This window comes from Sarcophilus harrisii, chromosome 4, assembly GCF_902635505.1.
Source record: "Sarcophilus harrisii chromosome 4, mSarHar1.11, whole genome shotgun sequence".
In the NCBI taxonomy this organism is placed as follows: domain Eukaryota; kingdom Metazoa; phylum Chordata; class Mammalia; order Dasyuromorphia; family Dasyuridae; genus Sarcophilus; species Sarcophilus harrisii.
In genome coordinates, this window is record NC_045429.1 from 451,571,737 (window position 1) to 451,596,133 (window position 24,397).

The following is a 24,397-nucleotide window of genomic DNA, read 5'->3' on the forward strand; positions in this document are numbered from 1 at the left end:
TCAGACAAGCAAGGGAAAGCCAGGACAGAACAATGTCATGAAAAGCCAGAGAGGCAAGAGTTCCCAGGGGAAAGTGTAAGAGGGAGGTCAAGAAAAGTGAAAATTGAGACAAGACCTTAGAGCTTCCCAAAGATATGGTTGGATTCCAAATACTAACCATATCCCACCTAGAAGACATGGTCTGTTCTGGGAGTCTCATTTTGGGAAGGATGATGACTAAATATTTAGAAGAAGACATTCAAGAGAGTGAAAGCAATCAAATCATGGAGATTTTGCACATCAATCGGTTATTGAAAAATACATAGAAGGCAGTTCAGGAAGGGGACCCAAAAAGAATAATATTAGCACATTCATTTAAACACATGCTTTTTAAAACTATGTGTAACAGAAATTGAGGGATTCCTACTCAATCCTTTTTATGTAAAATGTTCATGTTTATTACTCAGAGTATAATTTTTAAAAAAGGAAAAATGATTAAAAAAGAAAAAATCAAAACTCTTTCATATCAAGTGAAGGAAATACGAATGTTTAGCCCAAAGTAGAGATTTGGGGGAGATGGATGGCATAAAAAAGGGGTTTTAGACCTGTTTTATTTGGTCCATGAGACCAGCCCTTGAGTCAAAAGGGAGAACTTGTAAAGAAAAAAATATATATGGAGGGTGCCAAAGGTACAACTAGCTGCCTACAGGTATGATGAGCTCCCCTATCACTGGAGGGATTCAAGTAGAAGGTTGAATAATCACTTGTCAGAGACAATGGAGGTGGGCGTCCCTTTTCAAGTAGGAATTTAACACCACAGATAATTTCTGACTTCTCTTCCCATCCCAAAGTTCTTTGAACACCTGGTCTACGTGGACAATCTCACATATAACATCTTCCTCACTCTTATTCCATATGCCCACCCAGAAGCCTTTTCATCCTTATTTGGTTTCCCATTGGGAAGAGGATGCCCTGACTAACACGGAAATATATGCACACTTGGCAGTTAAAGTTTTCAGTATAAATTATTAACTTGGCTTTCTGGTACAAATCAGTCTTGTGGGATTTGGAAGAGCCCGAGCCACTTTTCTGGAGCCTGCTCAAACCTGAATAATAATTACACATTTCTATAGCACTTTATGGTTTGCAAAGCATATTCTTCACTAGTCTCTAGGGTAGGGGAGCATAAGTTTTAAGAAATGGGCTCTGTAAGATTAAAGGATGGGCTTGTGATCACACAGCTGGTTAGTGCAGGTGGTACTCTCTTGGAAATAGGATTACTAACTGCAAATTCCCTGATCTTTCTTCTGCATCAAATGGCTTTTTTAAATAAATTGACTTCTGGGGTTCTAGAGCTGCAGTGTTGAGCCCAATCAATCAATCAATATGCATTTATTAAGCACTGTGAGTGAAATAATGAGTGGACAAATGAATAAGTGAAAGGGCATTTAATAAGCAACTTAATATGCCAGACATGGCTCTGGGTGCTGGAGATGCAAAGACAAAAAGGAAAGAATCTCTTCTTCAAGAAATCTGCATCCTAATCAGAAGGGACAGCATGTACATATAAATAGAGAATTAATATCTTCAGAATAAATAAAAAATAAATACAAGTTAGTTAATAAAATTAACTAATGAAATTTCACAGTCCTTTGCCTATGGAAGTAATTTTGTTTCTTCTTTGTACTCCCAGCCCTCAGCATAGTATCTGAAACATAGTATGCATTGTTATAATAATAAATAATATTTTATTATTTAAAAAAATAATAATTGTTGATTGATTGGATTGAATTGGATTATTACCCACAGCATTGAGGCCGTTCAGCTAATAAGGCCCTCCATTTTCTACAGCCCAGCTTCTTAAACTATGGTTTAAGACCCTATATAGGGTCTTGTAAGTAAGTCTTGGGGTCACAAAATGATGATTTATTATCAACAAATGTTTGATTTGTATACCTATTTTATATACTTCTCACCCCAGGGTTACATAAACATTTCTTAGGCAAAAAGGAGTCATGAGTGGAAAAAGCTTAAGAAGTCCTGCTCTAAAGCAACAGTTCTCATCCTTTTTTTTTTTAATCTCACAAAACCTTTATGTCCTTAAAAATTGTTGCAGATCCCCCCCAACAGCACTAGTTTTTGTGTGTTATAGTTGTCAATACTTATAATATTTAAAATTAAAACATTTTATGTCTGAACACATATTCACTTTCTTTCCTTTTTCTTTTCTTCTGGCACAAAATAACTAATATGGAAAAGTTTTAAGGTTGTACATGTATAAGCTATATCAGACTGCTTACCAACTCAGGGATGGGGTAAAGGAAAGAGAAATAGAATTTGGAACTCAAAACTATTTTTAATGTTAAAAAAAATGTACATATAGCTGGAGAAAATAAAGTATTGTTTTTAATTAAAACATCTTAGTATTATTATAAAAATAATTTTGGCCTTAAGAATCTTCTGAAAAGGTCTTAAAACTCCCAAGGATTCCCAAACCATACATCAAGAACTATTGTTCAGGAGGGGATCTCATTGCCTCTGATTCACAATTTGTAAGAGATGGAGAATCAGCTTGGAGGGAAGAACTAGATCTCTGGGGGATAGGCCTGGATTCATGCTCCTTACCTGTTCCAGGGCCTTCTTCCCAAGGTGAGGCTTGCCCAGAAGACATTCAGGGTCAAATCTCTGAGTGCCTAGAAGCAATCCCACTGCCATACTCCAGCACCTCTGTTAAACTGAGAATCAGGATCCATGATGGCCTTAATAATTAGTCATTTTAAAAGAATGTAAATAATCCCTTGTCTTTACCAGACATTTAATATTGAGGAAGCTCTAAACTTTCTTAGATCCCAGATATCATTTTTCCTTTAATTAAATTCTTATAAACTATTGTTATTTCTACTCACCTGAAATACTCTGTTTTTTAAGTACATGGTGCCATATCCTTCTCTGTGACTCATATAAAACGTCCCTGTGAAAGTACAACCATCAGGCCAAGTATAGGTACCTTTGCCATGACGATGATCCTTATAAAATTGTCCTTTGTATGTCTGGAAGAGAAAAAAGTGGAAGAAAGGGAAGGAAAAATAAATTATTCCCATGAGGACTGAACTCAGAGTCAAGAAGATCAGGATTCTAAAACCATCTCAGACACATATTTAACGTGTGACACTGAGCAAGTCATTTCACTTTGGGGAGCCTCAGTTTCCCCACAGGTAAAAGGAGGGAGTTGAATTTGATGAACCTAAAAGCTCCCTGCAATTCTAAATCTCTGATTCTGTTCTTTATGATTTTTCAAAAATATTTCCATATTTTAATGCAAACACTCTAAATTTGAAGTGGGGGAATAATTTAAACCTTTCCAAGAGTATTTTGATGTTGAGATAGTAGCACAACTATTCTAAATAATACCACAATCAATACAACCATTTTGGAAATGAATTTGGGATTATGCAAATAAAATGACCAGAATTCTCTGGCTCTGAGGTTACACTCCTACACATGCACCCCCAGTGAGGTCACTGATGTGAAGCAAGTCCTCATTCATACCTAAATATTTAGGGTAAGCAGCACAAGTTGTGATAGCAAAGAACTGGGAACAAAGAGGATGCCCATTGATTAGGAAATGGCCAAGCGAACTGTGGCTCACAAATATGCTGAAATGTGGCAGGAAGAAATGACAAATGTGATGAACACAGAGAACCACAGAAAGACTTCCATGAACTGATGCAGAGGGAAGTGAGAAGAACCAAACCAGGAAAACAATACAGCTATGTGAATGGAAAGAATAACCACAACAAAAGCTTCACAAATAAATGGGGCAAAATTTTAAATAGGTCTGGTCCCAAAGAATAGACAGGAGAGAATACCTCCTTCTCTCCCTCAATCCTTTGCAGAGGTTAAAGTTCCAGAGATACTGAGAAAATGTCGGAGATGTAAGAAGAAAAGACATCAAAAATTTCATCAAGTTAGTGAACATATGTATAGTTTAGTTACTTTTTAAATAGACGCCAAATTGGTTTTTCAGAATAGTTGGACTAATTCCATTCCAACCAGATTCCATCAGGCTGCCTATCTTATCGCTCCCTCTCCAACATTTAAAATTTTTAGCGTTTGGCCAATCTGGGAATGAGGCAAAAGCCCAGAGTTGTTTTAATCTGCATTTCTCCATCTCAGGTCACTACCTAAACCTTTCATGTGACTGTTGATAGTTTGCCTTCCTTCTTTAGAAAATTACCTGTTCATATCCTGACATTTGGGGAACAGTGACCATTTGCTATTTTTGTCTTCCTCAGAGATCAGATGTATGACTGGCAAAGATGGCAGCCCAATCATATAGCAAAGAGCTAGGAAAAATGAACAAGTGTGCATTCTACATTGGTATGCAGGCATTGTCAAGTCATACAAAGGCAAGTCAATTCAGCTAGCATTTATTAAGCACCTATTATATGCCAAGCACTGGGGATGTTGAAGAAAGCCCCCTAATACCTTGGTCAAACCTTTAGTTTGAAGCACTCTCTCTCACTCTCGCTCTCTCCCTTCTCTTTCTCTCCTCACCCCCCCCCCCTTTTAACTTAATTTTTCTGGAAGGTTTTTATTTTTAATAGGGTGGTAAACCTATGAGATTTTTTTACTTTTATAGAAATGTTTTGCATAATTTCACATGTAGTTTCTTAATTGTGAGTGAGGATAAGGGAGAGAAACTAGAACTCAAAGATTTTGAAAACAAATATAAAAAGAAATTTTTAATTTTTAGTGTAACTGGGGAAGATATTAAATAAATAAACACACACAAAAAGAAAATTTCTTCTTAGGGAAATACAAAATCTGCTTTCCTACTAAACTTCTATCCATTTGTCCTAGTTTTTCTGAAGAGCAATGATCAGTCTTCTCCCTCTTCCAAATAATAACCCTTCAAATATTTTTAAATAGCAATAATGTCATATCTCCATAATATGTATGATATGCATTATATGTAATTAGGACATATATATGCTATATATAGTTTGTATATAAGTATGTGTGTATGTATACATATTCGGACAAGAATGAAGAACGGAAGGAAGGAAGGAAGGAAGGCAGGCAGGCAGGAAGGAAAGAAAGAAGGGACAAAGAGAGAGATGATAGAGGATAGAAAATAGATAGTCCAACCCCTCCCATCACCATCCATCCCTGTTATTTTCCATACTAAATCTCCATTCTTCCCTTAACACATTCCCTGAAATGCTCTCCCTCTCAACTCCTCCTAGAAATCCTCTCTCCCTTTACAAAACACAGCTTAAGACCCCTTCTTCCCAAGCCCTTCCAGATCTCATCAGTACTAATGTCCTCCTTCCCAACTATCTTACGTCTATTTGCATTTATTTTCTTCATATTGATTCTATTTTCCTGTGTGTCCATGTTGACTCTTCCATTAGAATATAAGACCCTTAAAAATAAGATTTGCTTCATTTTTTTCTGTTTCCCCAGAGCCAAGCCCAATGTCTAACACATTGCTTAACCAATGCTTGTTGATTAATTAATTGAAATGAAATGGCTTCAACATTCTGATCCATCTCTTCAGGTCACTCTCCCACCATCACTACCCATGAGAGTGAGGTACTGAAAATGGGATGTGAAATATAATAAATATATCAGACATAGTTTGAACATCATCCTTTTCTTGGAGTTGGGGAAATGTGGAGTTAAATTTTATTGATGCCTTTTCTTCAGCATCACAGCCCTTTCTGCTTATGGCTCCTTGCCCCTCACTCTGCCTTTACTTACAACACGCACACAAAACCTCCAGTTAAGCAGAAACGACCACCATTTTCCCAGTGGCTGGCAGCATATCCCCAAATCTCAGTCCCAGGCCTTTCCTTGTCTCTTTTCTCCTCATATGCTCAATGATCTCATCAGCTCCCATGGGTTTAATCATCATCCCTGATGCAGAGGATTTCCAGATTTATGAAGCAGCCAACCTTCCACTTTCTCCTAGTCGCCCACTGACTATTGTCATTTTTACTGGCTGTTCCATAGGCATCTCAAATTCAACATGGGCAAACCAGAATTCATCACCTGTGTTCCAAAACCCATTGCTTTTCTTGCCTTCCCGTTCTGTTGGGCCACCACCATCCTTCCACTCATCAGCTCCAAAACCTTAGAATCCTCCTCAGTTCTTCCTCTCCTCTCCCTTTTCTAATGAAGTGCTCGCCAAACCTTATTGGTCCTTCCCTAGCACCTCTCATACATGTCCCCTCTCTCCACCCACAAAGCCACCATTCTGGTTAAGGCCTTCTCCCACCCACCTAGACTCCTGATTGCAATATTGTCCTAAGTGGCCTCCCTGTTCCCATTCATTTCCTTCTTCGATCCATCCCTTTTAAAAAGTACAAATCTGCCCACACTCTCATCACCACCATAAGCTTCCGTGGCTCCCTATTGTTTCTATGGTCAAATCCTGTAACACTGAAAATCTGGCTCTAGTCAACCTTTCCTTCCTAGCTCCTCACACATTATTCCCCCAAGCATACTCTCTCTAGTCCAGCCACAGTGGCCTCCCTGCTTTTTCTCATACAGTATTCCATATCCTATCTCCATATTGTCCCCCTTCGACCTCCTTCCTCCTTGAAGTATACTTTCTGCTCATCTCCACAGGAAGCTCTCCCTGGTCCCCTTAGCTGCTAATGCCTCTCCCCAAATAGCATCTGCAGCTCAGCTTCCAGGTACATGCTGTTAGGATTCAAGTCTCCCAGGGACCTTCATTTTTGTCTCGTTGTTTCCAGGGCCATAACATAATGCCGGCAATAAGGTACGACATCCAAGTTATGCTGATTGACTCACTCTTTCTACTTTCCATCCACACTGGACTAGTAATTGTCCTCCAAACTTAACATATCATGTCTCTCCCTCCCCACACACTGGCACATTCTCTGATCCCACACCTGAACTACATCCTATTTCTAGCTTCCTTAGTAGTCTTCAAGGCTCAGCTCAAATGTCACCTTCTCCATGAAATCTGCCCTGATTCACCACCCCCCAGTTCAAAGTGATCTTTCTCTCAGATATTCCTGGAGTACTTTTGTAGGTCACTCGACTTCTCTCTGTGGATAGCAATCAGTCCAAAAGCATTTGTTATCATCTGGGAGTGGGGGGGCAAGGGGAAGGGGGGAAATTTTGGAACAGAAGGTTTTGCAAGGGTTAATGTTGAAAAATTATCCATACATATGTTCTGGAAATAAAAAGCTTTAATTTAAAAAAAAAAAAAAACATTTGTTATGGAAAGATAGACCAAAGCAAAACACTCCCCACCATCAAGGAGTTTACTTTCCAATGAGGGAGACAAAATACAGGATATCCCAAAAATCTTATTACAATGTGTGTGTGTGTGTGTGTGTGTGTGTGTTTGTGTGTGTGTGTTCCCCAGTTAAAACTTAAACCTGCATTACAATTTTTGGGATATCCTATAGCTATATATAAATATATATATGTGTGTATATCCATCCATATATATATATACATTTTATATATGTGTGTATTTATACATATATATGTATGTACTTTTATGTGTATATGGATAGATAGATATTACTAATCAATTAAAACAAGATAATTTAGCAGGAAAAATATCAGTAGGGGTCGGGGAAAGATTTCATTTGGAAGAGTAGCACTCAAGCTTTATTCTGAAGGAAAGCAGAGGGAAGGAGGAGGAAGGGCCTATCTCCTTTCCCCCTTCCCTCCCCCAGCTGCAGAGAAGTTCACTGAAGCATTTGTTTGTTGTTGCCTTTGTCTCCCCCAGTGCCTGGCAGGGTGTCTTCATAAAGGTTTATTGGATTGAACTGGGAAAATGGGCATCAGGGGAGTGCTGTAGGCAGCTCCTGAGAGCAAAATGGTTCAATTTTCGGTGTGAGCATTTGCACCTCAGAAATCCACAAAGGCTTCAAGCTTGATTTGTTGTCTATTGGTTGTCTAGACTTAAAAGAGTGATCAAGACAGCAGCAATAATGAAGATTAAAGTTAACAGTATGTCCCGTTCTTTTTGAGAGAGAGACAGAGACAGAGAAGAGGGGGAATGATAGGAAGGAAAAAGGGAGGAGGGAGAGAAAAAGGAACAGAGACATAGAAGGAAACAGGAACAGAGAAAGACAAAGAGAGTCCAAGAGAGCATCCTAAATGTTAAACAATTTACCAGCATTCTCTCACATGGGACTCTCTTAGCCAGCCAGGGGGATCCTCTGAACCAAAGGTGAGGCCCTTAGGCTCCAAGACTGCCATTATCACAGGACCACACTGTGGAACCTTACAGCATGATCCACGTGTGGGAATTATTGTTCTTTCTTGAAGACTTCAGAGTCTTCAGGACCTAATCTCCAGCTCCTACAAATGAGGAGGTTGGGCCGTCACAGAGTCAGTGAGTGGAGAGGGGACAATGAGACTGGCAGAGGGACCTCTATATTAAGTGGCCATCACAGGGGGCTGCCACCAGGGGTCAAGCAAACCAAAGGCCCCGACAACTGAGGGCAGTCCAAAGTCGGACAGTGCCAGCCTGAGCCCCCAGGGAGCGTCCACTTGTTCCTGAGAATTTGAGTCTCACACAATACATTTGTAAGAGCCGGCATCTCAGATCATAGCCTGACCATCACATTATTCGGGAAGTAAAGGATAAGGTCGCTAAGAATAAATATGAATGTCATAACCATCTTTATCCTCACAAACAGCAAGACACCTGGTGTTCAAGAGGGAGGGATCATAGAATCACAGCTGGAAGCTCCTCCTTTTACAATGAAAATGAGCCCCTCAGATTACTTATGTCACCTGCCTGAAGTCACAAAAGTATTAAGCAGCAGAGATTGGATTTGAACTCATATCCTTTGACTTCTAAGCCACATTGTTCAAGTACATGCTTAATAAATGTTTACTGACCATTGACTGGCTCCCTTCACACAAGAAAGTGTGAGGAAGGGAAAGAGAGAAGAGGGCTTGCATTCTTGCCCCTCTTTCCTTTCCCTACTTCAGCCTTCTCTCTATTGAAGGCAATAAGATTGATTTCAAAAGAACTAGGCCAGCTTTGGAGAAATTGAGGTTTTTTCGCCTACCAAGCTAGTCCTGAATCTTAACACAATCATCTACAATTTAATGTTCTCCCACCAAAAGCCAGACTTGATGAAAGTGGAATGTGAATTGTCCCGGGTCTCGGGGTTCAAGGCATTGTCTGTGGCCCCTTCCCACCTTCTTCCTAGAACTCTCCTATTTCTGCTCCAGCATGACCTGACTTCTACATTATACAAAACCTTCACCTTTCACCCAAGTTCCTTTGACCATATTACAAAATTACTCCCTCCTTCTTCAATGACTTTTTTTCTTTCTTTTTTTTTAATTTTTCAAAGCTTTTTGTTTTCAAAACATATGCATGGATAATTTGACAACATTGACTCTTGCATAGCTTTGTGTTTCAGATTTTCTCCTCCTTCCCCCCACCCCCTCCCCAAGATGGCAAGCAATCCAATATATGTTAAACATGTTAAAATATGTTAAATCCGATATGTATAAACATTTATACAATTCTCTTGCTGCACAAGAAAAATTAGATCATAAAGGAAAGAAAATAAGTAAGAAAACAAAATGCAAGCAAACAACAAAAAGAGTCTTCACTGACTTTCCAATTAAATCCACCTTTCCTTGATTGTTGCTTCTCTCTGGAGAGCATTTATCTGATTAAAGTAATTCACCCTGATTATATGATTAAATTAATACTGGCTAGAAGTGGTAAGAAGCTTAAGACTTTTATAGATCATTTGCATTTGAAAAGTTGAGCTTATCAACCCAAAGGACTCTCCAATTGGTCAGATATGTGGTAGATCAATTTTTGGTTAAGATTTCCCCATGTAACTGATTTCCCAGATAGCAAAAGACATTGTAATGCAGCCATACTGCAGCCACTCACTACTCTCTCCTTTTTGAGCACCTTAATAATACAAACGGTCATAAATTTAGAGGTAGAAGGAATCTTAAGAGGATATCAAATCCAACTCAATTGAACACCTAAAAACTATTTTCTCTCCATTTCATCTTCTCCGTGCCCCCCCCCCCCCAAGAGGAGGAGAAAAGAAAGAAAATGAAAACCTTGGTAATAAATGTGTATCATTAAGCAAAAGAAATTCTTCCATTGGTCATATCCAAAATATGTGGCTTATTCTGTACCCATAGTCCTTCACCTCTATATTAGGAAGTGGCTAACATGTTTTAATCATTGAGGTGGATAGCATGCTTTATCATTAATCTTCTGCAATTGTTCTTCTGCAATGAGTTCTTAAGATAGTTAACATTGTTGGTCTTGACAATATTATTACTATGTGAATCATTCTCTGAGTTCTCCACCCTTAATTCTTAGTTTATATGGGACTGCCCAAGTTTTCTCTGAAAAAGTCCATTTTACTGTTTGTTGCAGTCACTCCCCAGTCAAGAACAGTCCCCTCGTTCCTTGTTACCACAAATATGGTCGAGGATATAAAAAACTCACTAAAAGTGTCTGATGAAGTAAACTTGCCTTCTCAAATCTTAAAACATATTTCAGAGCAATTATAGTCAAAACTATTTGGTGCTAAGCAAAAACAGAAAATCAAAGAAAGATGGCAAATATCCAAATAAATGCACACAAAGAAGTTGCCTGGTGAATCTATTTGTTTTGGGTTTTTTTTGTGAGATGATCAGGATTAAGTGACTTGCCCAGAATCACACAGAGTATGTCAAATGCCTGAGGCTGGATCTGAACTTAGGTCCTCCTGACTTCAGGGCTAGTGCTCTCTCCACTATGCCACCTAGCTTCCTTCTGGTGAGGCTTAAAAATAAACATGGGAAAGATTCATTATTTAATACATATACTTGAGAGAATAATATCATGGAACTTAGATTTCCATCTGTATCTCACACACTATATATAATACACACACACACACACAAACATATATATACATACATGTGTGTGTTTGTGTGTATATCAATGAGTTCCAGCCAGGTGATTAACACACATTTAAAAATAAATATTTTTAAGAATGGAAGAAATTAGAATAAGAATAAGAATGTTTATCAATTAGAGAAATAGAAGAAATTAATTAAGGAGAAAACGGATGTACTTGATTGACTGAAACAAAAAGTCTATACAACAAATGAATTAAAAGGGAAAATATTTATGATGATAAAGGACAAAAAGTTCTGGCTTCAAAGTATAAAAAGAAATGTTTTAAAATGTGCTAAGGCGATTTCCGGATTCCTAAGGAGAAATAGTCAAAATATGTGAAGAGAAAATTTTCAAAAGAAGAAAAGTTGTTAATGGCCATTTGAAAAAATGTCAAAAGAAAAAAAAGAAAAACATTTAATCTAATTATCAAAGTAATGGAAAGTAACACAATTCTAAAGTTATCACCTCTCTCCCATCAGATCAATAAAAATAAAGAAAAGGGGCTGTCTGATGCCAGGATGTATCTTGCTTTTTCAATAAATACAATTATTTCCTATTTGTTGGTGTCAACAAGTATAAATTGTTCCCTGAAACTCTATAGAAAACCAGTTACTGGCAATAAATGGGAGGCAAGGAGCCGCTAGATGGCGCAGAGGATAAACACCAGCCCTGGAGTCAGGAGGATCTGAGTTCAAATACTTCCTAGCTGTGTGATTCTGGGCAAGTCAACTAACCCCAACTCCCTCGCAAATAAACAAATATGTAGGAAAAAAATAAAATAAATAGGAGGCAAACTCTTAATCTGAGAAAAGGCATAAACTAAACATAAACAACTTAACTTAAATAATTTACCTCACCATTGTTCCATTCGAATACTCCAAATCCAAGTTTCATGTTAAGCCCAAATTCCCCCTTGTATACAGAGCCATCAGGCCATTCCTGCACGCCATAATCCCGTTGGACTTGGTCTTGCAAGTCTTGCTCGCCCAGTCCCAGGGACTCCACGTCATCAATTTCCTCATCCGCTGTAGTGTCACTGGTATGACAATTGGAAAGGTTAAGAAATCAGAGTAGGACCCAACTCCAGTCCCCAATTGATTCCTCTCTTCACAACATTTCCCTCCCAGCTACATTGCATTGTATATATTATTTAGCCCCTGAATATAAGTTAGACAATAAAATCCAAGTCAGTGGACACCAAAACAATGTTTTTAACTTGTATTTTAGTCATGGAAATATGAGGATACAATAAAAAGAGCCCTGGTATCAAATCCCACCCTACTTAAGCTCCTGGGACCTCAGTTTCCTCTTCTATAAAGTGAGACCTGGTCAAGATGAACTGAGACATTTAGATCTCTGCTCCTAAAATAGCCTGTAAACCAATTTACTCTGGATTGGCTACAGAATGGTCCTAATGGGACAAGATAACAGATTTGACCTCCCTACACATGAGTGAACTTCACAGATGGAAAAATTCTTCTCTGCCATGTTAGGGCCCCCTAAGTCTTTTACATACTCCAAAGTACCTGGGACAAGGTTAATCTCTCAATAAGTTCCTTAAACCATCATTGCCTACGAGGATAGCACTTTTTTTTTTTTTTAATAGCCTTTTATTTACAGGATATATGCATGGGTATCTTTACAGCATTAACAATTGCCAAACCTCTTGTTCCATTTTTTCACCTCTTACCCCCCACCCCCTCCCCTAGATGGCAGGATGACCAGTAGATGTTAAGTATATTAAAATATAAATTAGATACACAATAAGTATACATGACCAAAACGATATTTTGCTGTACAAAAAGAATCAGACTCTGAAATATTGTACAATTAGCTTGTGAAGGAAATCAAAAATGCATGTGGGCATAAATATAGGGATTGGGAATTCAATGTAATGGTTCTTAGTCATCTCCCAGAGTTCTTTTTCTGGGAGGATAGCACTTAAGAGAACATCAATGATCTCTGAGAAAAAAGGCAATTAGTGAAAAAAGTTCCAATAGAGAAATCTAGCATCCAACTAAACTGTTCCAAAATGATCTCATCGACAAAATGGTTAATAGCACTGGAGCTTTCCAGCATCACGGGTTTTCAGGGCTCCTCCAAACCTTGACCAACATTTTCCATTCATTCATTTATCCCGCAAGCATTATTAAGTTCCTACTGTGTGCGAGGCACCAAACTTGGTAGATGTGCATTCACTTTTCTCTGTCCTGTATGATTCTTTTTGATCCCTTTGGGGGATTTCCTGGCAAAGATACTGGAGTGGTTTGCCATTTCCTTCTCCAGATCATTTTACAAATGAGGAAACTGAGGCAAGCAGGGTGAAGTGACTTGCCAGTAAGTGTCTGAAGTCAAACATGAGCTCAGGAAGATGAATCTGACTCCATGCCCAAAACTCTATCCACTGCACCAAGCTGCCCAGGCACAGTTAGGCACTAGAAATAGATAAAAACAAAAATATCTGCCCTCCAAGAGCCTATATCTGATTGCCAAAATATCTATCAATATTAATAAATATAAAATTTATACAAAATGAGCACAAAATAGCTGGTTTGAGGAAAAGAAATCATTTGGCAGCTGAGGAGGAAGAAAATTGAAAACTTTTTCCCAAAAAATATTAACACTATATGGAGAGGGAAAATGAATCTGAACATTAAAACACTCATAGTTGTACTTGTCAGGATACTTTGGAAAATCATATCATAGATCTAAAGTTTAAAAGGATATCATATAATCCAAATCCTGCATATCACAGGTGAGCAAACTGAGGCCCAGAGAAGTTGATTTGCCCAAAGTCATACTGAGAATAAAGGTAAAATTTGAACCCAGAGACTGGGTACCAGAGGTAGTGCCTTTCCACTGTGCCATTACCAGCCCTAATTATGTTAATGCACAATAATTATGTCAATAAGGCTTTAAGGAGCTGATTTCATTGCTGTAGGTGCCACTACATCCACTAATGCAGTCCGCCATCTTTCTATATAGTTTAATGAAGGGTCTGAAGGATGCCCTCCATGGCAAACTGCCTCAGAATAAACTTTATTCTCCTCCTCCCCCCAAAAAAATTTTTATCTCTTCCCAGAAAATTTTCTAATGATGAATCTCTTTAAATTTAGTTGGGCTATTCTTCAAACAGCACAAACATTCACTTAGAAGACCCTATTGCAGCTGGTCAGGACTCCCCAGCTCTAGCAATCCACCATCCTCAGCCATTCCAGCAGCTGAGTCTATATGCCTATACCACTGTTCCTTGCCCAAAAGGTTTTTGTTTTTAATATGATAGCTTTTTATTTTTCCAAATATATGTGAAGAGTTTTCAACATTTACCTTTGTAAAACTTTGTGTTCCAAAATTTTCCCCTCCCCTAGACAGCAAGCAATGCAATATAAATTAAACATGCAATTCTTCTAAACATATTTATATGTTTTAATATAATTCTATATTAATTCTATTAAGTCTATATTAAATCTATTAATAATAATATAATATAATAATAATTCTTCTAAACATATTTCCATATTCATCATGCTACCACAAGAAAAATCAGATCAAAAGAAGAAAAAACACAAAAAAGAGAAAAAACAAGCAAACAAACAACAATACAAAAAAAAAAAAACCACTATGCTTTGATCCATATTCAGTCTCCACAGTTCTCTTCCAGGTACAGATGGCTCTTTCCATCACAAGTCTAGTAGAATTGCCTTGAATCACTTTATTATTTAAAAAAGCCACGTCCATCACAGTTGATCTTCACATAATCTCTTTGTTGCTGTGTACAATGTTCTCTTTGTTCTTCCACTTTACTCAGGATCAATTCATGTAAGTCTTTTCACACTTTTCTGGAATCTGCCTGCTTGTCATTTTTTACAGAACAATAATATTCCATTACATTCATGTGCCGTAATTTATTCAGCCATTCTCCAACTGACGGCTATCCACTCAGTTTCCAGTTTCTTGTCACTCTAAAAAGCACTACTACAAACATTTTGTACATGTGGGTCCTTTTCCCTTTTTATGATCTTTTTGGGATACAGACCCAGTAGAGACATTGCTGGATCAAAGTTTTATAGCCCTGCTCCAAAGATTTTTAAATGCTTAAATTAAAATGAATAGGATTGCAAAAGAAACTGATTATATTAAAATACAATTGTCAAACATTTTAAAATTTTTTGAGGGATCCCAAGTTACAAATCCCTCAACTATTCAATGATCTTTGAGGTTCATTTCAGACCCAAGTATTCTCTAAACCAAGGTCATCCTCAGTGCCAAAATCTGAAACATCAAAGTAGATATTGATGGAAAAAAGATGGAAAATTTTTCCTGACTGTGTACTCACTTTGATCATCCCCCACATATTTCTTTTTTTTTTTTTATTTGCTGAGACAATGGGGACTAAGTGACTTACCCAGAGCCACACAACCATAACATGTTTCTTATGCACTTATTCTGTGCCATACACTGTGCTAGGGTCTGGGGATACAAAGAATGAAGCACAACAATGCCTAACTTCAAAGAGCTTCCATTCTATAGTCTAAAAGTAGAGACAGGAGATAACTGGGGGTAAGGGCAGAGGCTCTAGCAGCTGGGGGAAAGAAGGCTTCATACAGTGGAGTTTCAATGGAAACCAGGGATTCTGTGACGAGGGAATATATCCCAAGCATGAGGTTGGACAATGCAAAAATACAGAAATAGAAAAAGACCCCTTGTGAACAGTAGATGGACAATTCTGCTGCACTGTTTTGTATGAAGGGAAATGATACATAACAAGGTTATAAAGGTAGATCGAGTCTGGATCACAAAGGCTTCAAATGCCGTAAATAAGAATCATACTTGGTATTAGAGGTATAACCATTGGCAACTAGGAAGAGGGCAGATGGAGAAGGGAGAGAGACTTGGGGCAGAAGCACTAATTAGGAAAGTGTGGCCATAGCTCAAGGAAAAAGAGTTTGAGGTAGGATGCTGGTTCTGAATGCATAAAGGGGAGGGGGATTCAGTAGTAAATGTGCTGACATTAAAAAATTAGAGAAGATTAGTATGGTTCCTGCTTATAAGTATCTCCGCCATATCCTGCCCAATACCTCATTGTGGTATGAAGGTGACCCTCACTTTCAAAGACTCTGACAATAGAGAGTAAGCTCTGGTTTTGCTGTTCAGTCATTTTTTGATTGTTTCCAACTCTTTATAATCCTATTTCAGGATTTTCTCTTGACAAAGAGACTGAAGCAGTTTGCTATTTCCTTCTCCAGCTCATTTTCCAGATGAGGAAACTGAGGCAGGCAGGGTCACATGGCTAGTAAATATCTGAAATCAAGTATTCTTGACTTCAGGCTCAAAACTCTATCCCTTGTGCCACCCAGCTGCAGTTCTTTTTTTAAAAAAAGTTTCTTTCTTGGGGCAGTTAGAGGGCTTAGTAGATAGAGTGTTGACCCTGGAGTCAAAAAGACCTGAGTTCAAATGTAGCCTTAACACTTCCTAGCAGTATGGCCTGGGCAAGTCACTTAACCTCAATTGCCTGCAAAAAGAAAGGAAGAATTTATTTTAAAAATTTTGCAAGAATTGTTATAAATAAATAAATGAATGAATGAATGAATGAAATGCACATGTTTAGCCTATATCAGATTGCTTACTGTCTTGGAGGAGGGAGAGAGAGAAAAATTTGGAACACAAGGTTTGGCAAAGGTGAATGCTAAAAACTATCTTTGCTCATATTTAGAAAACTAAAATAATATTAATAATTTTTTTCAAATTTCTCTCTTCTGTCCACCCACACCATTTAAATGAAAAGTGTAAAAGAAAAACAAAACCCTTAGATCAAATATCATAGGAAAGCAAAACAAACTCCCTCATTGGCTACATACAAAAATTATGGGTCTCAATCTGCAATCTAAATCTATCCGGAGATAAGGATCACACTTCATTACCAATCCTCCAGAACTGTGGTTGGTCACTGCATTGGTCAATGTTCTTAATGTCCAAAACTGTTTGTTTTTATAATGATGTTGTTATCATAGAGATTGTTCCCCTGGTCGTGCTCCTTTCACTCTGTATCACTTCATACAGATCTTCCAGGTTTCCCCCAAATCCATCCCTGCCATCATTTCTTAAAGACATAATCAAGTCTGATCAACTCTGATGGATGAGGCTCTCCTCAACAATGAGATGATTCAAACCAGTTTAGTAATGAAGAGAATCAGCTACCCCAGAGAGAGAATTATGGGAAATGAGTATGGACCACAACATAGCATTTCCACTCTTTCTGTTATTGTCCGCTTGCATTTTTATTTTCCTTCTCAGGCTATTTTTTGCCTTCTTTCTAAATCCGATTTTTCTTGTGCATCAAGAGAACTGTATAAATATGTACACATATACTGGATTTAACGTATACTTTAACATATTTAACATGTATATTCTGCCTGCCATCTAGGGGAGGGAGTGGGGGGAAGGAGGGGAAAAGTTGAAACACAAAGTTTTGCAGGGGTCAGTGTTGAAAAATTACCCATGCATATGTTTTGTAAATAAAAAACTTTAATTAAAAAAAAAAGACAATCAAGTCACACACTTCGGGGTAATGGATGAGCATCCCTTTGATTCCCAATCCTTTGCTATTACAAAAAGAGCTGATGTAAATATTTCTAGGTGCTTTCCCTTTAGAATGCACTCGACAGCTTCATTCTTTGTATGTTTATTCCACGTGTCCAGCAGGGACTGACCTCTAAAGAAGGCCCATTGGCCATGCTTAACTCCAGGAACTATTACCCCTTCCATAAAACAAATTTATACACCACCTTTTGGAGAAATATCTGAGATCTCCCATGGACCTGTCTTCTCTAGAGTAAGCAGATGTGGAGTAAGCAGAGTCTAACGCTGAGGATTTAATATCCCTCGGGGTAAAAAAATCAGGATTCATTGTGTTTCCAAGATCACTTTTAGCAACTTCTTCTTTAACTGACCTAGGATGACAAGTGGAAAGGTCTCAGTCTTCATGGGACACTGACACTTGTTATACACTCATTGCGCAGTCACCCGAGAAAAGACCCAAACCTCCGCTCCCCTGTGCTCCCAAGGCTTCTGCTCAGGGGGTGAGCTGCACCCCAAAACTCCCTGCTTTCACCAAGCCCATTAAAGGACAGGAGGCTTCCAGGGAACGGTAAGGAAATCTAGAAATCAGCCCCCCTCGGACGCCTCCCTTGCCACAGCGACACCTGAGGAAAAGCAGGCGGCGAAACAAGCGTTGCAGTTGCTCACTGGGTCACTTTGCAGAGCTCAGTTTCCCCAAAAGTTTCCCCCAAAATTTCACGACCTCGAAAAAGGGGCTCTTTCATCCAGTTCTCGGCAGGGAAAGAATAACAAGTTTGTAGCGGATGTACCAGGGACGATTTCAATGAAACTGTAGCTGATCGGTTACCGTGGCACCTGTTAATTGCCGAGTGCACACAGTGGGGAGGCTGGTTACTCTGTAACTTTCGGGAGTAACATTTGGCCCTCGGGCCCTCAGGAGGGAGGGAGCGCGCGCGCATCCCGGCCCCAGCACAGCCGGCGCACCTGGGAAACCTGGCTCCGCAGCTCTTCCCCGCGTGGCAATCAGTCAATCACTCCCAGCCTCGCTCTCCTTCCACGGGTCCCGGGGCGGAGACCGGCGCTCCCTCTAGTGCCGGAGCAGCCCGGGCATCCCACGCCCCCCCGGGAACCCGAAGGCCGACGCCCACCTGCTTGCCGGCCTCCCCCTCAGCCCATCCACCCGTGTGCCAGTCGGTCACTCAGTCAGGCCGCCCGGCCGCGGCGCCCCCTCTCGCTCACGCGCCCCAGCAGCCCTCCCTTCCTCGTCTCCCGCTGCCTCCGAGAGTCTCAAGGAGGCTCCTCCCCCTCCCCCGGGGCAAATCTCGCCTCGGGACGGGTCGTGCCACTAGAGCAGTGGGGGTGGGGAGGGAGGCGGAATGACACCCCCCCCGCGCGTGCACCCTCTAAGAAGCGCCGTCCGCCCTGCAGCGGCTCCATGCTCCCAGAGACCAAGCCGGAGTGGGACGGGACAAGACACGAGGACCAGGCGGCCCTCCCCTCCGGACCCGAGCGCGGACCCTCCCCCCCCTCCCCCGTCTACGATGGAGGAGGCAAAAGCGTCCCCGTCTCCATAGAGACCCCACTACACAGCCCGGACCGCCCTCCCCCCTCCGACTTTCCAATCGAACGGCCCCGCCCCTGGCTCCAAGCCCCGCCCCGTCCCGGACCCGCGTCAACCCAAGAATGGACGTCAAGGCTCCAATTATGACCTCACAGCGGCTACTTTACCTGGCAGCACTGGGACTGTGGCTCAGGGGCCTGGCTCTGTATCTGGAAGGGACAGAAAGTCGTGGCCATAGAAAGGACCTTAGAGCAATTCTATTTCCCAATTAACAGATGAGGAAACTGAGGCTCATTGACCTAGAGCTAGAAGAGACTCCAGGTGCCATGTAGTCTAGCCCCCTCAAGGGGGAGGGAGGTGACTGGCCCTCGGGAGTATCAAGTAATCAAGAGTTATTAATTTTTAGGGCCGTTAATTTCCAGGGCTTTTAATTGCAGACCTTTGGATTGTCACAAAATCTCAAACCTGAAATGAGATGGAGGCCACGTAGACCTAGAACAAGAATCCCCTGGACTACGGCTTCTTAAACTATGGTTCTCGACCCCTTGTGGGTTCTCATAAATTTTCTTGGTTGGTGAGCTTCTCCAAACTCAGATTGGTCATCAGACATGTCACCAAACTCAAACTTAAAACCTCAGTTTGGAAGGAGCTGCTAAAACAAGTATTTCCCTGGCATAGAGCCTTGGAGAAAACCCCGGGGTCACCTTCATACCCCAGTAAGGCAGCAGAGGATGATGTTGGTGGATGCTGAGAGATCCATGTCTGACTCTCTGGGTTGTCTTGGAAAAGATAGTAGAGTGTTACCATTACCATTTCCTTCTCCAGCTCATTTGACAAATGAGGAAACTGAGGCAGACAAGATTAAGTGACTTACCCAGGGTCATACAATTAGTAACTGACTGAGACTGAAATTGAACTCAGGTCTTCTGACTTCAGCCTCAGCCTTCCATCCACTTTGCCATAGACCTGACCCATTCTTAATAGTGAAATTGATTTTAATTAAATATAAGACCCTCTTCCATTAAGTCTTTTCTTGATCTCTCCAGGCATAATTAGTCTTCAGAGCCTAGACCTCAGATTATACTTTTCATATCTCTCATCTCGAATGGTGATTTTTGTAGCTCAGGGAGCAATGAAATCAGCAATATATCCATGATTTACCTTTTTTAGAAAGTTGCCTGGGATGTGGAGAGGTGAGGTGACTTGTCAGAGTCACACAGCCAGAATTTGCCATAAGTGGATTTGAACCCAGGACTTCAAAACAGGTCTCTCAAATCCCTCTTTAGACCCTTGTATAAGGTTCCCTGTTTTATTATCATACTTACATTCACATCCTCTTCCTCTCATTGGATTATGGGCCATGAGGGTATAAATGGGGTCTTGTGTCCCCCATGCTGGTTCTAGCACTGGGTATGCTGTAGGCGATCACTTGGTTAATGCGCCAATTCTGAGCTCCAAGACATCACACCAGTTCAGCTCTCTGCATCTAATTCCTCATCTGTCTGTCAAAGGAGAGCTTGGATTAAATGACTGACTGTCCTAAATGTTTAAAATCCTTCTGAAAGGAGGTTGGGGGCAGGACACACTTGGTGATCTAGTACAGGAGACCAAGGAATGCTCAGAAGGTGAGGAGGGAATCATGGGAAAGCAGTGTCAGGAAAACCCAAAGAAGAGATTATCTGGTAGGAGGTCGAGATGAATAATGTCAAATGCTGTAGAGAAGTCAAGGCAGAGGACTAAGAAGAGGCCATCCAATTTAGCAATTAAGAGAACGGTGGTACTTACCACGAAGATGGAAAACTAAATGGGAAAATGACCAGATTTACCATTTCGAGGGCCCAAGCACAACCCACATGGAGAATCTTCTCTGGCCAGGGCTTTATGGTCCATCTCTGACAGCTTTTTCCTGAGTTATAGTCAGGAGAAAGAAGGGAAGATACAAGTTTAGACAGTGTGGGTAGGAGGGTGCGGTTCACCTATAAACTACATGCCCAATGCCATCTCCAGCACGTGCCTTCCAGGGCTCCAAGCTGTCCAAAGACACTCATTCCCCTGACAGTTAAAGCTCCTGATTTAAGACCCAGTCCAAAAGGCAATCTCTCAGAAATAATGCTCAGAAATGCTAAGGGGTGTTAATGGCCCAACCCTGCCCAATCAAGCACAAAACTGTGTCAGGGCGTGAGTGATGGGGCAATAACTCCCCTCTTTTGCCCTCCCTAATGGAAGACAGAAGCTGCAGACTGGTCAGCTCGCTGAAGTGCTTTGGCCTCTAGCCTGCATAAGAATTAGACTGACATATACATCAGCTTCCTAAACTTTCCCAACAGAATGTCAGCTCTGCCTCCCAGAGGCCGTCATCAAAGCCTTGGATTTCTTTCTCGAACCACCAACTCGGAATTTCCATTCTTCCGACGCCCATCACAGAAGGATCATGAATTAACTGCCATCCAGCTTGTGTTAAAGGTCGCCTGAGACATCTGATATTTACGACTGTCGGTCTAATGGACATCCATTAACTTTCCATTCCTGTAGGTTCTCCCAGCGCCGGCCCTGTATTAAGTTAGATTAGCAGGAGGCAATGTACCTGGATCATATTATCTCTGATCCCTGCAGAAATGTCTTCACAGAGTTAAGATTGAATGTTATGCCATCGGCTTTTATAGAGAATCATATCCCATAACCCAAGATTGGGGCCAGGGAGGGGGCTTGGGCCCGGGAGTATTGAGTTTATGTTATGGATTCTGTGTACTCCAGGAGAGAGTACTCCAGGGGAAGGATCTCCAGATAAGATAAAGGCAATGTCATTTAGCCACATGAGCCCTGGAAGATCTGGATCCTAATTCTTTTGCTCACAGGTAAGTCTTTGGTCCTGGAACAAGGCTCCATCTTTCTCAGGGTCATAGGGGGCCTCTCTGAGGGCACTTCCTCTTAAGATGATCAGTTAAGAAGCAATTCCATCTATCCTAAAGAGCTTTTAGAAAGGGCTGGTTATAAAAGTGGGACAAGACTTGTCTAATACATCCTTCCTCTTGTACATAAGTGTGTGGGAACTTCTGGAAGCTAGAGACTGCTTTTTCTGCTTGTATTGGGATCTTTAGAACTTAGCACAGTATAAGTGGTTCCTTCCTCCCTCCCTGCAACCTTTCTTTCCTTCTTTACTTCCTTTATTTGTTTTTTGTTTCCTTCTTCCTTTTCCCTCCTCCCTCCCCCCTTCCTTTTTTCCTTCCTTTCTTCTTTCTTCCCTCTCACCTTTTCTTCCTGCCTTCCTTCCTTCCAGCATATGAAGCACAAGAGGCAAAATGGTTAATCACAGTTTCTTTTTGGAATCAGGAAGGCTTGGGTTCCAATCACAGGCGGTATATGTCACTACCAGTGTGACTCTGGACAAGGCTCTCTTCATGGGCTCATCTATAAATTGAAGGGATTATGATCAATGATCTCTAAGGTTCCTTTCAGCTCTAAGCCTATGAGTCCTTGAGATGAGGAAGTCTGGTGATCCCAGAGAAGAGGAGAGGGGAAGATCCCTAAAGGGTAGTTCATAGTGCTGGTGGATCATTCCAGAGCAATCCACTGGGATTCAAGGGAGGGATGGTGCTCAAGGTTACTATCAAATGGGAGTGAGGCTTTAAGCAGTGGCGTGAGGGACACTGGGCACCAAAATAGTGTAAGGATCAGTGGCCATCTGGCCCTCCCCCCATTTTACAGGTGAGGCAACTAAGGCCCACAAGGGGAAAGGACTTGTCCAAGATCTTCTGGGTAGTAAGTGTCAGCATCTGCAGTGAAACCCAGGTCTTCCACCTTGAAATCCAACCCACATTCTACCATTGTGTTCTCCCTCCCCACAGATACAAGTGGCACCTCAGGAAGCCCTTTATGCACATTGCCTTATTTGGCATTTTCCCCAGTGAGTCTGTAGAACCAGATTGCCCAGCAAGGGGCATTTCCCAGGTTGCTGCTTGGAGGAGAATTCCAGGAGGGCTTAATAGACGCTTGTCAACTGATTAGCCAGCTAATAGTATTTGTTGCTTAGACTGGTTAATGAACATGCAGACTGGACTGAGTACCATGATTTAATGGAAAAACATACTCTCTCCCTTCTCCCCATACATCCCTCACATTGCCTGTAATCCCAGCAGAATCAATGAGCATAGTGGTGCTCCACTATGTCTCCTCCAACATCATTATCCAGAGAAAATTAGATATGGAAAAAAAAAATCAAGGGTGCCTTACTAGGAATAAAGATCACCAAAAAAGCCTGAAAAGTGAGATTGAAGGATGCTTTTTAAAGTGAAGCTAGGACCAGTAATAGGTAGTAAACACAAGGGATCGGAGGATAGTTTGTGCTATCAGCAGTCAGGTATACTTTTGGGAAAATTATGGTGTTGATTACTTTACCACTTATTGCTTTGATCTTTACTTCTTCACATAAATCAGATTCAATCAAATGTCACAGTTGATGACTTTCCTTGTGATCTGGACCCCAGTTCATTTTTTCCAATTAAAGAATTAATCAATGATGAGATTCTGCCATGCTTCCCTTCCCCATGCTGGACCTTGTGATAAAACTGCTGCTGATCCAGAGAATGGACGGGGTCATTCTAAGACTGGCAAGGGCCTACTCTTCAAACGAGGGATTTGTGGCGGCATCAACAGTTCCCTCCCCATTGTGCCATCTCAGCTTCTGTGGTTTCTGAGTCAAAGGTAGCTTGGCATCTCCTTGGGCTCCACTCTAGATGGTCCCATCTGAGTGTCCCAGAGAGGGGGGGAAGTTTTCACATCCCAATCAGCAGGATGTGGAGAGCGCAATCACAAATGGCATCCATGCGCAATCCATGGAGAGCGCAATCACAAATGGCATCCAGCACTGTCTGGCAGCCACATTTTTGTTACTGGAGGAGTATGCTGAGCACAGAGATGTGTTGGGTGGTTGAGTGCCTCATCTCCTACTGTTGTCCTGGTTCATTGTGGTTTTGTCGGGATCTGTGATTTTTTTGGTATAACAAGCTCCCCTCCCGGTGCCAGTCCTGGACAGAGCACTGAGCCCTCTGAGCTTAGTGTTGCACAGCCAGTATATGTCAGTGACCGGATTTGAACCCAAGATTCTTCTGAGACTCTCTATTTATAAACTCACATCTATGACCCAATAATAATTGTACTTGTATGGGTATTACCTATTAATGTTGCCTAATCCTAATTTTCCTATTCAATTATGAGCCCATGAGGACAACAATTATTGGGTACTTATATGGGCATTACATATTAAATAATGTTGCCTAATCATAATTTTCCTATTTGATTATGAGTCCATGAGGATAATTATTGGATACTCGTTATGTAGGTATCACATACTGAATAATGTCACC

The 24,397-nt window shown here is 40.9% G+C and overlaps 1 protein-coding gene across 2 annotated transcripts in view; it reads right to left on the minus strand.

Annotated features, from left to right (window-relative positions):
* The window catches only part of ANKMY1 (ankyrin repeat and MYND domain containing 1), a 114,128-nt gene extending 95,370 nt beyond the window's left edge, over nucleotides 1-18,758 (minus strand). For both annotated transcript variants that reach the window (XM_031968009.1, XM_031968008.1), the window contains exons 1-4: nucleotides 18,458-18,758; nucleotides 17,701-17,865; nucleotides 11,768-11,951; nucleotides 2,886-3,029 (exon numbers count right to left, since the gene is read on the minus strand). In XM_031968009.1, the coding sequence (XP_031823869.1) occupies nucleotides 2,886-3,029; nucleotides 11,768-11,951; nucleotides 17,701-17,822 (450 nt within the window). In that variant the 5' untranslated portion in view covers nucleotides 17,823-17,865; nucleotides 18,458-18,758. The remainder of the gene's footprint in view (nucleotides 1-2,885; nucleotides 3,030-11,767; nucleotides 11,952-17,700; nucleotides 17,866-18,457) is intronic.
* Nucleotides 18,759-24,397: the final 5,639 nt, after the last annotated feature.